The sequence below is a fragment of the Pseudophryne corroboree genome, chromosome 1, assembly GCF_028390025.1.
Source record: "Pseudophryne corroboree isolate aPseCor3 chromosome 1, aPseCor3.hap2, whole genome shotgun sequence".
Classification (NCBI taxonomy): domain Eukaryota; kingdom Metazoa; phylum Chordata; class Amphibia; order Anura; family Myobatrachidae; genus Pseudophryne; species Pseudophryne corroboree.
The window spans coordinates 327,490,525-327,505,831 of NC_086444.1; the positions used below are offsets into that span (position 1 = coordinate 327,490,525).

General features: G+C 46.7%; 1 protein-coding gene across 5 annotated transcripts in view; it reads left to right on the forward strand.

Annotated features, from left to right (window-relative positions):
• The window catches only part of GLT1D1 (glycosyltransferase 1 domain containing 1), a 492,486-nt gene that overhangs the window by 243,291 nt on the left and 233,888 nt on the right, over positions 1–15,307 (forward strand). For all 5 annotated transcript variants that reach the window (XR_010254820.1, XR_010254814.1, XM_063964608.1 and 2 more), the window contains exon 6: positions 1,004–1,060. Coding sequence is in view for 3 of the 5 variants with exons in the window: in XM_063964608.1 (XP_063820678.1) it covers positions 1,004–1,060 (57 nt within the window). In the remaining 2 variants the exon portion in view is untranslated. The remainder of the gene's footprint in view (positions 1–1,003; positions 1,061–15,307) is intronic.

Below are 15,307 nucleotides of genomic sequence, written 5' to 3' on the forward strand. Positions count from 1 at the left end.
TCCGGATAACTGAATAATCCAGGTACTCAATGGAAAACAAAACCAAAAAAATTGCAGGAAAGGATCCAAAGACATTATTAACTCAGCCATGAGTGCTGCGATCAGGCAGACTAAATAGCCAAGTATCAAATACAATCCATACTGATGAATGAGTCATCAATTACCTGATACCTATTTGTAAAACAGAGTCAGAAGAGCCGAAGCTCACATATCAGGATTACTGTGACCGGTGCCTGGGGAAACATGGCAAAACTGAGTCCTTACACACATACAGCATAGTTTATTAGTTGGTGTGGTATGTTATGGTCATAATGTTGACATTGAGCATGTCAAAATTAACATTTTTCTAGTATTAACCCTAATGGCAGCCTAAACCTGTAATGTAGATATTCGCCATGTCAACATAATGACCATGTTCACATTATGCCCATGCAGACACGGTGAAACTTGACATGCTCAATTTCGACATTTCAATCACATCGACATTCTAAATGTCAACATAATCACTACATACCGATTACTTTTATGGACCTCGCCTCTCAAATGGCATAGATGTGGTGAAAGAGAAACTGGATTTGGTAGGCTGTACTGCTCTTCTCATATCCGGGAGTGGGCAAGTATGGTACACAGTACGGTTTTCCTATCCATATATATTGCCAATCTTCTTTTCCATTGGATGCAGACTGCTGCAGGGTCATCTCATGTAATGTAACAATTTAGTTTTTGTATTTTTATTTTGATTATAGATTAGTGAGGATTTAAGCCTTTAACACTTTAACAGTGTTATACATTTTTTACAAAAAAGTTAATACGTAGCAACATGGACATAACATCTACAAATATACATACTATATTGGTTTTTTTTAGCTATTTATCTGGTAAAGAACACTTTTACACCCACCTTGAAGTGATATCCCCTGAAGAATGTTTTCAGAAATATAGACTGTTTTAAAGTAGTATTGTTTATTGTTTTATTACTTTTTTCCCTTTTTTTTTTTTCTAGGAATTTTAACCATGCCAAATGTGTCTTTCCATTGTGAAGCCTTTCTACATAACGCAGGTAAATATAAAAATGTAATAAAAAAAAAATCTTGTAAGGAAATCACCAAGGGGGGTATTGAATTAGGGCAGTTTTTTTCGCCTAGACAAATAATTTGTCCAGAACGAAAAACATGTGGTCCGCTTTCGCCAATTTTGAGGCATTTTTCACCAATGCCTTTTTTGTTGAAAATAAAAAAAAGTGAAAAGGCATTGGCGAAAATGCCTTTAAAAACAGGCCAGCAATTGAATACGCAGGGGGTGAATTCGATAGCTCCGAAACTGTTAGAGCAAATGGAGTACACCCTTAAGCCCTTAAAAGAGAACGTCACTTGCATCATCTATGGTAGCCATCCATGTGCATGTACTATCAAACCAATAGCAGTATGGAATTTCAGAAGAGAATGGACAGCTGGCGAGGAACTACTATGGGGTATATTCAGTAACTGTCGGAAGCTGCCGTCTTGTCGGAAAGACGGCAGCTTCCGACAGTTTTAGGTCGGAAGGGGTTCCGACCTATTCATTAGTGGCCCGTTTATTCCGACATGTCGGGAAACCCGACTTGTCGGAATGCACACTGATCGGCGGCTTCAGCCGCGATCAGCCTGCATTGTTGGAAGCGGGGCCAAACCTGACAGGTTTTATCCCGTTTCCGACAATCGCAATCCGACTTTAAAAAAAGTCGTATTGAGATGAGGAGACTAGTGGTGCGGCGGGGGCAGCATTGATCGGCGGCCGGCGGGAGGAGCAGGCTGCGGGGGGACATGTCTGCGGCGGCGGGGGGAGGCGTTGCAGGGAAAGAGGTGCCTGGCCGTCCCCCGGCCAGGCACCTGTCTCCCTGCAGCGCATCCCCCCGCCGCCGCAGACATGTTACCCCGCTGCCAGCACCTCCCGCCGGCCGCCGATCAATGCTCCCACCCGCCGCCCGCATCACCTCTCTTCCTGCTGCCTGCGGCTCAACACAGGTCCCCTGCAGCCAGCCCCTCCCGCTCATGGCCGCCGCTCTCTGCTCCCCTGGCTGCTGCTGTCAGTGCATCCGCAGCTGCTGACAGCAGCGGCCTGACAGGACTGCCAAATCCGACAGTCGGATTTGGCCGTCCATTGAATAGGGAATTGTCAGATCCATTCCGACAACTGCATTCGGAATGGTTCCAACTCCTATTAAATATACCACTATATCAGAGACGCCAACAAGTTTGTGGCGAAGGGAGGTGTAATAGTAAAATAATATTCAGCATGAAGTTCTTCTGTGACTCTCCAATTAATGTTCTGAAATTCAGCTCACAAGAAGATGTATTTTAAGTGTTTAGTGAAATTATTAAACTGCTTATCAGCAGGAATAAAGCTATTAAGATGATAGGGAAAAATGTATCCAATCTGCCACACTGGCACTTCAGTTTCTGTATGTACTGTATAATGAATGAACCACACTCAGAGAATAGATCCATCACATTTGTAAGTACATGTTGTTATTCAGTACCTTTTGTCCCAGTTTTAATCAGAGCTGCATCTGGTTATTGAGACTTGTATAAGTATTGTAATAACCATTCCACCATAAAATGAAAATCTGAAACTGGCTTGGTTTACCCTTCTCCGCCCTTTACTTAACTAAAATCCATGCGGCATATGTAAGAAGATCTGAGTTTGCTGGAAGTGCGAGTTGCCAGTCGATCTCATTTTTTTTTTTTTTTTTTTTAAAGCAGCAATCCTTTACGAGGCATGCTTTTACCTTGTAAATGCTTGCTGCTTTAAAAAAACTTCAGAGATAGGCCAGAATCTCGCATCTCTGGCAAACTTGTACCCTATTACATATGCCCCCATCTCGTCACAGAAAAGTCAAACATAAGTAGCTTTGTGATTGACAACTGGCATCACTGCTGTTGAAGCGGTGTTTAACCACAAAATATATGTGGACAGTCTGACATCTGTGCAATGTTATTCTGTTCTCACAGATCCTGTGGAAATAGCCAATGTAATACAACCAGGACTCTCTTTAATCTATTTTCCTGTTTATTCTGCTAAATAATTATACATTCTCCGAGCACCGCCTGTAATAACCTTTTACCACAGACGGGGGATGATAATACAGTTTTCTAACTAGAAGTCCACTTTGGTAAAGGATTTTAAAATGGTTGCCTCTCTCTCTCTCTCTCTCTTTTTTTTTTTTGTTGTTTAATTTGGGAAAGACCATTCACTTGTTCTGACTAGAAAATTTAGTTACATAATTTACCACCTAATATGCCTAATGAGAAAAATAACTATAAAAAAACTAGCCCCTCCCTCCCAATTCATGTAACTGGGGGAAAGATTTTTTTTTTGTCATGTTTTCTCAAAAGGTAAAGTTATTATTTTAGAAACTACTCCACGTATATAAACAATGAGCATTTTCGATTTCTTTTTTTATTTCTTTTTTATTTCTTTATTGATGTCTTTATTTGTATGTTAATACTGTATGTATTCTCCAGTGCATTTTTTGTTTTTCTTTGTACTGGATACATACATATATTTGTATTTATTTTTATTTATCTTTCCTACATTCCAATAATAATAAAAACATATTTTATCAAACAATTAGGGATTTATTATTTTAAAGTAGAAGTTATTTTTCCATTATTTGATTCTTTTGCATGATTTCTTCAGAGAATGACTGGGATACATTTTCTTTTGAAGAACTATTCCTTCTCTATAACATGAATTGATAATATGCTTCAAATGATATTCCCTGCATAATCCCAACCAAGCTAACATCATTTTAAACTTTTAGTATTTCCTGCTACTTCTCTTCTACCACTTTCAACTTAGATTATTTTCCATTGTGCTATCTATTCATTATCGAACATGGAATTGGATCATGTGAAACATGGGCCAAAAATGTGTCAAGTCCACTGAAATTCTGCTTAAATTTCCTTAAATAACTTCCTAAACTGCATACTTCCTAAATTGCATTCTTTCGCATATTCTTCTGCCAACAAATTATCCTGTATTAACTCAAATTTCTGTAACAGTCATTGCTTACTTGTTTCATTTTATCCACTTTATTGCTAGGTGTGTGCCTTATGCTTGTGGCTGATTTATTACCTCTAAGTACCTCTTAAAGTCAAAGTAAGCAACGGAGTATGTGAACTATGGGGGTTATTCAGAGATGGACACAGCCTCAGCGTTCGCATGCAGTGGCCGCGTCCATCAAGTCTACGTAAGCGCACTGGCCATAGTGCGCCTGTGCGACGCTTCACCATGTGGTAGCATCCTGGAAGGATGCGACAAAAGGTGATTGACAGCATCAGCTGCTGGGGGAGGGGGTATTGGTGCAGTGTTTGGTGGGCGTGCTTTGGATAATGCAGTCGTATCTGGACCGTTTTCGAGGTGGCTGTATGACATCACACAAAGCCGCTCCAAGAAAAAAAAATGGTGCTAGATCGCCTTCCAGCGCAGTCCGGCTGCACAGGCAGGGGGCGTCCTTTAATCAATGCGTTCGCAATTAAATTGCAAATGCATCGCGGGGCGGCACCACACAATTGCTGGGCGGCCCCCATCATGTGAGTACATAGACGCAGATATTGCTGCGTTCATCTCTGAACAGCCTCCAATATCTTCACTATTGACAGGTGGCTGGGTACAATGGCCTGAGAGAGATGAGCCAGATACCTCTCTAGAAATCAGTGCATATTCAAGTTACCAACTAAGTGGAGTACACTTGAGCCCCTTGCTGTAAGAGCCAAGGGGAAAATATTGCAGTAAATTTAGTAAAGAAGCTTGTGGCAATACATGTGGTATGTTCCATCTTGTGGACATATGAAACTCAATTTTAGGGGTTTGTGAAGGTGTTCTAATTTCTCTAGCATCCATAAGGGATATTGGGGACAGAATTAGTACGATGGGGTATAGACGGGTCCAAAGGGGCCAGTGCAATTTAAATTTCTTCAACTGGGTAAGCTGGCTCCTCCCCTCAGGCAGTTTAGAAAAAATGAGAGTATGCACACTCTGCAGCTCCAGAGTTGTTTTTCTTCAATTTAATTTAAAACTTTTGTTTGATTCGGTATGCTGTTTGGCCAACAGCATACCTGCTCCGTGGGAGTTAGGGGGGGAAACAATCACCGGCCTCATGAGCAGCAGAGCCTCTTTTCTGTGCAGAACCACCGACCTGAGGGGCTGTTTGTTCAGCGGGGCACTGCATCTTAGCTGTCGCAGCCGCAGCTTGCCGCACACCCCTAAGAGAGCTTGCAGGTGATCATCGTGGTGAGTACAAACCGGGAGCCCCACTAGGGGGGTGCCCCTGTTCATTGTGTGGTCGACGCGTGGGTGAGGAATACAGGTACCTCCTGGTGGGGTCCTGCGGGTGCCCCTGTGTGAGACTGGCGGGAGGTATGTTGTACCAGGCATTTATCTGAGACTACACAGCCTGTTGAGACATTGCCAGTATAAACATGTTATAGTAGCTCTGGCGCCATTGCGGGGGGTGGAGCTACATCAGAGCGGACTCAGCTGCATTTTGGCGCCTTCCTCTGCATAAGCGAGCAGCAGCCTCATACAGCTCCTCAAAACGGTCACAGGAACACTGGTACCGGGTGTAGAGGAGGAGAGCCGCTATTAGTGCACAGTTTACAAATTATCTGTTCAGCAGTATCACTGTTTTATTGTACTACATAAAACACTGATGGTCTCACTGGGGCAGTGCAGCGTTGGGTGCGCTGGGGTCCTCTCTTCTGTGTCTCCTCTCACATGCAATAGGGCAGGCTTGTATTGTATTCAGTCTGTGTTGTATGTGTATATTGTCTGTATTTCAATATGGTGAAACAGAAGTTATGCAGTGTATGTAATGCCAGATTCTCCCCTATTACATCTGGCTCCATATCATGTGAGCAATGTAGTCAGTCATCACAAAATGCTGGGGGAGAGCACCATGGGGGAGAGTCCAGAGCCTTCCTGGATGGGGGCTATAAAAACTATGATGTCTGATAGGTCATCTCAGCTCACTGCCAATGCCAATAAAACACAAGAACTGCAACAAGCAGTGGCTAACCTAAGGCTGATGCTTCCCATCCCCCGCTGTCTACAGGTGCACAAAAATGTGCTTTACCTGCAATCCTATCGGATTCTGATGATGATGTACAGGCGGATGGGGATGATGGGGACCCCATTAGTGGGGATTCCACCCCTACACAGGGTTTAGAACCCCTCATATTGGCTATACGGGATGTGTTAAAGCTCCCCCTGGAGGACGCTACTAATCAGCAGTCATTTTTCCTCCCACAAAACAAACTTACTGTCGCCTTTCCTGATTCCAAAGAATTAGATGATTTATTTAATTTAGCCTGGAAAAATCCAGATAAAAAATATCAGGTGTCCAAAAGGTTTTTAAATACCTTCCCATTTGCCCCTGAAGGAAGGAAATTCTGGGAAGAATCTCCAGCAGTAGACGTCTCTCTCTCGCCTCTCTAAAAAGGTGGTGCTCTCAGCTCCTGGCTCTCTTTACGGTAAAGGACCCGGGGGATAGGAAAATAGAGTCAACGCTAAAATCTATCAACACTGCTGCAGGTGTAGCTCAAAGGCCGGTCATTGCTGGTTGCTGGATGACACATGCCATTCATATATGGGCTACTCAGATTCAGGAGGGTCTTTCGGGTGATATGACCTTGGTTACTACTGTAACTTTCCTGAAACATATTCAGTACATGGCAAGAGTCCTCTGTGACTCCCTTGAAGAGATTGGCAATATAAATGCTAGAATCACTGCTATGGCTGGGTCTGCACGCAGAGCCATATGGTTACGTCAATTGATTGCAGACGCTGATTTCAAACGTAATGTAGAATCTCTTCCCTTCACAGGTGAATGGTTCTTCGGAGGTGAATTGTACGTATGGATCTTCAAAGTTACTGCTGGGAAATCCACGTTTCTCCCTACAGGGGCTCCACCTACTAGGTGTACCTACCCCGGACCGTCTACTTAGTCCTTTCAGTCTTCCAGATTTTGATTTAGGGCCCGGGGTGCCTCCAGTGCAGCTAGAGGCTCCAGAGGTAAGCCTAAGAAACCAGCCGTTGCCGGCTCTCAGGAACAGAGCACCAATTCAGCTTCCACAAAGACTTCGGCATGACAGTGCCCACCCACCCCGAGAGGATCTCGTGGTGGGAGCTCAGTTACGTCACTACAGCCACATCATCTGGGACAGCTCCTGCCAAGATACCTGGGTAAGGGACCTTATCTCTCAGGGTTACAAGCTGGAGTTTGACGGTGCTCCTCCCCAACAATTTTTCAAATCCGTCTTTCCAGTTTTGGGAAATATGCGTGTTACGCTACTACTGGCCATCGACAAGTTGGTCCAGTCTCAGGTCATTGTTCCAGTACTCCTGATACAGTGAGGACAAGGTTACTACTCCAGTCTGTTTGTAGTGCCAAAACCAGACTGGTCTGTCAGACCCATTTTGAATATGAAGTCCATGAATCCTTACCTGAAGGTTTTCAAATTCAAGATGGACTTTTTGAGAGCGGTGATCGCGGGCCTGGAAAAACAAGAATTCCTTGTGTTCCTGGATATCAAGGACGCCTCCCTCCATATCCCGATTTGGCCTCCTCATTAGGCCTATCTACAGTTCGCCCTACGGAACGATCACTACCAGTTTCAGGTGTTGCCCTTCGGCCTGTCTACAGCTCCGAGAGTGTTCATGAAGGTGATGGCGGAAATGATGTTCCAGCTCAGAGTCCAGGGGTGAACATTGTCCCTTACCTGGACAATCTCCTGATAAAAGCAAGTTCAAGGGAGCTTCTACTGCTCCATATAGATCGCACTATCCAACTTCTGTCTCACTATGAGTGGATGCTCAATCTACAGAAATCTCAACTGGAACTGTCTCAAAGGCTCCTGTTTCTGGGTATGATACTGGATACTGTAGCTCAAAGAGTGTTCCTCCCAGAGGACAAGATGAGAACACTTCAAGAGATGGTTTGCATGGTTCTCCGACCTGCTTGAGTTTCCATTTATCTTTGCATAAAATTGTTGAGGAAAATGGTGGCTTCATACAAGGTGATACAGTCCTGAACAAGTGGTCCGGTTCACATCTTCAGATGCACCGAATGATTCAGCTGTCACCCTAGGCCAGGATTTCACTCCTGTCGTGGTTACAGCCTTCCAACCTGCTGGAAGGTCGACGTTTCGGGATTCAGGATTGGATCCTCCTCACGACAGATGTGAGCCTGGGAGGATGAGGAGCTTTCACCCAGGGAGCGCAGTTCCAGGGCAGGTGGTCTGCCCATGAGGCCCTACTTCTGATGAACATTCTGGAAGTTTGGGCTATCTACAATGCTCTGATTCAGGCCTCCCCTCTACTCAGGGATCAGGCGATCCAGGTTCAGTTGGACAACGCCACAGCAATGGCATACATCAATCGACAAGGAGGGACAAAAAGCAGGGCCTGCATGCGAGAAGTATCAAAAATTCTTCTCTTTGCGGAAAGAAATGCAAGAGAGCTTTCCGCAATTTTCATTCCAGGAGTGAACAACTGGGAAGCAGACTTCCTAAGTCTCCACGACCTCCACCCAGGGGAGTGGGGATCACATCCTCAGGTGTTTCAACAGATTGTCGACAGGTGGGGATACCCGCAGATCGACATGATGGCGTTTCGCTGCTACTGCTCGCGAACCAGGGAGCCTCAGGCGAGTGCAGTGGATGTGCTGACGTCGCTTTGGCCTTACCGGCTGGTCTACCTATTTCCTCCGATTCCGTTGATCCCAAGGGTGCTCCAACGGATCAGACATCAGAGTCCAAGCAATCCTGATTTGCGCCGGATTGGCCCCGAAGGGCGTGGTACACAACTCTTCTGGACTTGTCCATAGAAGACCCTTGGCCTCTGCCGCTAAGAAAGTATCTTCTCCAGCAAGGACCGTTCGTCTACTCTGACTTACGGCGGCTTTGTTTGACGGCATGGAAGTTGAGCGGAATATCCTAGCTCACAAAGGGCTTTCCAAAAAGGTAATTGTCACTATGGTGCAAGCTAGAAAACCTGTGACGTCAAAACATCATCATATCTGGAGGAGATATGTCTCTTGGTGCGAGGAACGCACGTATACGCCTGCGGAGTTTCACTTGGGACGTTTCCTACATTTCGTGCAGGCTGGTGTGGAAGAAAAAATTACGTCTGGGTTCCGTTAAGGTCCAGATTTCAGCTCTCTCAATTTTCTTTCAGAAGAAATTGGCTGTGTTGCCAGAAGTTCAGACCTTCTTACAAGGGGTACTTCACATACAACCTCCTCTTGTGCTGCCTACAGCACCATGGGCTTTGGCTGTAGTGTTGAAATTTCTACAGTCCTCCTGGTTTGAGCCACTGATGATGGTAGAAAACAAGTACCTCACATGGAAGACAGTGATGTTATTGGCCCTGGCTTCTGCTAGACGCATCTCAGAATTGGGGGCCTTATCGTGTAAAAGTCCATACTTTGTCTTTTACAAGGACAGAGCGGAGCTCCGGACTAGACAGCAGTTCCTGCCGAAGGTTGTCTCGGCGTTCCACCTGAACCAACCTATTGTGGTTCCGTCCTGTTCTGACGCTTCGGCTCCTCCGGAGTCTTTGGATGTTGTGCGTGCCTTGAAGATCTGTGTCAGGCGCACAGCTCGGGTCAGGAAGACTGATTCTTTATTTGTCCTTTATGATGCGCAGAAAAAGGGTTGTCCTGCTTCAAAGCAGACCATTGCTTGTTGGATTAGGCTTACTATCCAACAGGCCTATGTGTCGGCAGCCTTACCTGTTCCTCAGTCACTGAAGGCCCACTCTACAAGGTCAGAAGGTTCTTCCTGGGCGGCTGCCCGTGGAGTCTTGGCCTTACAACTATGCGGAGCAGCAACCTGGTTGGGGAAGAAAACTTTTGTGAAATTCTACAAGTTTGATGCCCTGGCCAAAGAGGATACCCAGTTTGGGCAGGCAGTGATACAGCAGTCTCCGCATGTTCCCGCCCGTTCTGGAAGCTTTGGGACATCCCCATCGTACTAATTCTTTCCCCAGTATCCCTTATGGATGCTAGAGAAAATAGGATTTTAAATACCTACCGGTAATTCCTATTCTCGTAGTCCATATGGTATATTGGGTGCCCGCCTCTGTGCGGTGACTTCTGCAGGTTATCTGTTCTGTGTTTCCTGTTCAGCTGTTGCTGTTTTCTGTTGCTGGCCCGGTTATGTTATGGTGTGCTGATGTGTAAATCTCACTACCCTTTGTTATCATGATCCTTCTCTCAAGTATGTCCTTTCTCCGTCGGGCACTGTTTTACCTATAACTGCCTGCAGGAGGGGGCATATAGGGGAAGAGTCAGCACACCCAGTTGAAGAAATTTAAAGTGCACTGGCTCCTTTGGACCCGTCTATACTAGAGATGAGCGGGTTCGGTTCCTCGGAATCCGAACCCGCCCGAACTTCAGTTTTTTTTACACGGGGCCGAGCGACTCGGATCTTCCCGCCTTGCTCGGTTAACCCGAGCGCGCCCGAACGTCATCATCCCGCTGTCGGATTCTCGCGAGGCTCGGATTCTAGCGCGAGACTCGGATTCTATATAAGGAGCCGCGCGTCGCCGCCATTTTCACACGTGCATTGAGATTGATAGGGAGAGGACGTGGCTGGCGTCCTCTCCGTTTAGAGTGACTAGTACTAGAGAGAGACACAAATTTTGGGGAGCATATAGGAGGAGTACTACTTGCTGCTGATAGTGTGACCAGTGACCAGTGCCACCAGTTTAATTAATCCGTTCTCTGCCTGAAAAAAAACGATACACAGTGTGACACAGTCACACATACCATATCTGTGCTCAGCCCAGTGTGCTGCATCATATACTGTATATCATTATCTGACTGTGCTGAGTGCTCACTGCTCACACAGCTTAATTGTGGGGGAGACTGGGGAGCAGTTATAGCAGGAGTACATATTTTAAGTACAGTGCACACTTTTGCTGCCAGAGTGCCACTGCCAGTGTGACTGACCAGTGACCACTGACCACCAGTATTGTGATTGTCTGCTGACCACCAGTATATTGTGATTGTCTGCCTGAAAAAGTTAAACACTCGTCGTGTGGTGTTTTTATAAACGCATTCTGCAGACAGTGTCCAGCAGGTCCGTCATTACATAATATATACCTGTCCGGCTGCAGTACTAGTGTGATATATATATATATTTTCATTTTATCTCATTATCATCCAGTCTATATTAGCAGCAGACACAGTACGGTAGTCCACGGCTGTAGCTACCTCTGTGTCGGCAGTCGCTCGTCCATCCATAATTGTATACCACCTACCCGTGGTTTATTTTTTTTTCTATCTTCTTGATACTAGTAGCTTACTTTAGGAGTCTGCAGTGCTGACAGACAGTGTCCAGCAGGTCCGTCATTACATAATATATACCTGTCCGGCTGCAGTACTAGTGTGATATATGTATATATTTCTCTAACGTCCTAAGTGGATGCTGGGGACTCCGTAAGGACCATGGGGAATAGCGGCTCCGCAGGAGACTGGGCACATCTAAAGAAAGCTTTAGGACTATCTGGTGTGCACTGGCTCCTCCCCCTATGACCCTCCTCCAAGCCTCAGTTAGATCTCTGTGCCCGAACGAGAAGGGTGCACACTAGGGGCTCTCCTGAGCTTCTTAGTGAAAGTTTTAGTTTAGGTTTTTTATTTTCAGTGAGACCTGCTGGCAACAGGCTCACTGCATCGAGGGACTAAGGGGAGAAGAAGCGAACTCACCTGCGTGCATAGTGGATTGGGCTTCTTAGGCTACTGGACATTAGCTCCAGAGGGACGATCACAGGCCCAGCTTGGATGGGTCCCAGAGCCGCGCCGCCGGCCCCCTTACAGAGCCAGAAGGCAGAAGAGGTCCGGAAAATCGGCGGCAGAAGACGTCCTGTCTTCAACAAGGTAGCGCACAGCACTGTAGCTGTGCGCCATTGCTCTCAGCACACTTCACACTCCGGTCACTGAGGGTGCAGGGCGCTGGGGGGGGGCGCCCTGAGACGCAATAAAAAACACCTTGGATGGCAAAAAATGCATCACATATAGCTCCTGGGCTATATGGATGCATTTAACCCCTGCCAGAATATACAGAAAAACGGGAAGATAAGGCCGCCGATAAGGGGGCGGAGCCTATCTCCTCAGCACACTGGCGCCATTTTCCCTCACAGCTCCGTTGGAGGGAAGCTCCCTGGCTCTCCCCTGCAGTCACTACACTACAGAAAGGGTTAAAAAAGAGAGGGGGGCACTAATTAGGCGCAGTATTAACTATACAGCAGCTATAAGGGGAAAAACACTTATATAAGGTTATCCCTGTATATATATAGCGCTCTGGTGTGTGCTGGCAAACTCTCCCTCTGTCTCCCCAAAGGGCTAGTGGGGTCCTGTCCTCTATCAGAGCATTCCCTGTGTGTGTGCTGTATGTCGGTACTTTTGTGTCGACATGTATGAGGAGAAAAATGATGTGGAGACGGAGCAGATTGCCTGTAATAGTGATGTCACCCCCTAGGGGGTCGACACCTGAGTGGATGAACTGTTGGAAGAAATTACGTGACAGTGTCAGCTCTGTATAAAAGACAGTGGTTGACATGAGACAGCCGGCTACTCAGCTTGTGCCTGTCCAGACGTCTCATAGGCCGTCAGGGGCTCTAAAGCGCCCGTTACCTCAGATGGCAGATGTAGACGCCGACACGGATACTGACTCCAGTGTCGACGGTGAAGAGACAAATGTGACTTCCAGTAGGGCCACACGTTACATGATTGAGGCAATGAAAAATGTTTTACACATTTCTGATAATACGAGTACCACCAAAAAGGGGTATTATGTTCGGTGAGGAAAAACTACCTGTAGTTTTCCTGAATCTGAGAAATTAAATGAGGTGTGTGATGATGCGTGGGTTTCCCCCGATAACAACTGATAATTTCTAAAATGTTATTGGCATTATATCCTTTCCCGCCAGAGGTTAGGGTGCGTTGGGAAACACCCCCTAGGGTGGATAAACGCTCACACGCTTGTAAGGGCTCTAACCTCTCCTGAGATGGCCGCCCTTAAGGATCCTGCTGATAGAAAGCAGGAGGGTATCCTAAAATGTATTTACACACATACTGGTGTTATACTGCGACCAGCAATCGCCTCAGCCTGGATGTGCAGTGCTGGGTTGGCGTGGTCGGATTCCCTGACTGAAAATATTGATACCCTAGATAGGGACAGTATATTTTTGCCTATAGAGCATTTGAAAGATGCATTTCTATATATGCGTGATGCACAGCGGAATATTTGCCGACTGGCATCAAGAGTAAGTGCGTTGTCCATTTCTACCAGTAGAGGGTTATGGACACGTCAGTGGTCAGGTGATGCGTATTCCAAATGGCATTTGGAAGTATTGCTTTATTAAGGGGAGGAGTTATTTGGGGTCGGTCTTTTAGACCTGGTGGCCACGGCAACAGCTGGGAAATCCACGTTTGTACCCCAGGTCGCCTCTCAACATGAGAAGACGCCGTATTATCAGGCGCAGTCTTTTCGTGGACAAGCGGGCAAAAGGTTCCTCTTTTCTGCCCCGTGACAGAGGGAGAGGAAAAAGGCTGCAGAAATCAGCCAGTTCCCAGGAACAGAAACCCTCTCCCGCCTCTGCCAAGCCCTCAGTATACGCTGGGGCTTTACAAGCAGAATCAGGCACGGTGGGGGTCCCGTCTCAATGAATTTCAGCGCGCAGTGGGCTCACTCGCAAGTAGACCCCTGGATCCTTCAGGTGATATCTCAGGGGTACAAATTAGAATTCGAGACGTCTCCCCCTCGCCGTTTCCTAAAGTCGGCTTTACCGATGTCTCCTTCTGACAGGGTGACAGTTTTGGAAGCCATTCACAAGCTGTATTCCCAGCAGGTGATAATCAAGATACCCCTCCTGCAACAGGGAACGGGGTATTATTCCACACTGTGGTGGTACCGAAGCCGGACGGCTCGGTGAGACCGATTCTAAATCTAAAATCTTTGAACACTTACATACAGAGGTTCAAATTCAAGATTGAGTCACTCAGAGCAGTGATTGCGAACCTGGAAGAAGGGGACTACATGATGTCTCGGGACATCAAGGATGCTTACCTTCATGTCAAAATTTACCCTTCTCACCAAGGGTACCTCAGGTTTATGGTACAGAACTGTCACTATCAGTTCAGACGCTGCCGTATGGATGGTCCACGGCACCCCGGGTCTTTACCAAGGTAATGGCCGAAATGATGATATTCCTTCGAAGGAAGGGAATTTTAGTTATCCCTTACTTGGACAATTCCCTGATAAGGGTAAGATCCAGGGAACAGTTGGAGGTCGGTGTAGCACTATCTCAGGTAGTGTTGCGGCAGCACGATTGGATTCTCAATATTCCAAAATCGCAGCTGGTTCCGACGACTTGTCTTCTGTTCCTAGGGATGATCCTGGACACAGTCCAGAAAAAGGTGTTTCTCCCAGAGGAGAAAGCCAGGGAGTTATCCGAGCTAGTCAGGAACCTCCTAAAACCGAGCCAAGTCTCAGTGCATCAATGCACAAGGGTTCTGGGTAAAATGGTGGCTTCCTACGAAGCAATCCCATTCGGCAGATTCCACGCAAGAACTTTCCAGTGGGACCTGCTGGACAAATGGTCTGGGTCGCATCTTCAGATGCATCAGCGGATAACCCTGTCACCAAGGACAAGGGTGTCCCTCCTGTGGTGGTTGCAGAGTGCTCATCTTCTAGAGGGCCGCAGATTCGGCATTCAGGACTGGGTCCTGGTGACCACGGATGCCAGCCTGCGAGGCTGGGGAGCAGTCACACAGGGAAGGAATATCCAGGGCTTAGGGTCAAGCCTGGAGACATCACTTCACATAAATATCCTGAAGCTAAGGGACATTTACAATGCCCTAAGCTTAGCAAGACCTCTGCTTCAAGGTCAGCCGGTGTTGATCCAGTCGGACAACATCACGGCAGTCACCCACGTAAACAGACAGGGTGGCACAAGAAGCAGGAGGGCAATGGCAGAAGCTGCAAGGATTCTTCGCTGGGCGGAAAATCATGTGATAGCACTGTCGGCAGTATTCATTCCGGGAGTGGACAACTGGGAAGCAGACTTCCTCAGCACGACCTCCACCCGGGAGAGTGGGGACTTCACCCAGAAGTCTTCCACATGATTATAAACCGTTGGGAAAAACTCGACAGGTATTGCGCCAGGTCCAGGGACCCTCAGGCAATAGCTGTAGACGCTCTGGTAACACCGTGGGTGTACCAGTCAGGGTATGTGTTCCCTTCTCTGCCTCTCATACCCAAGG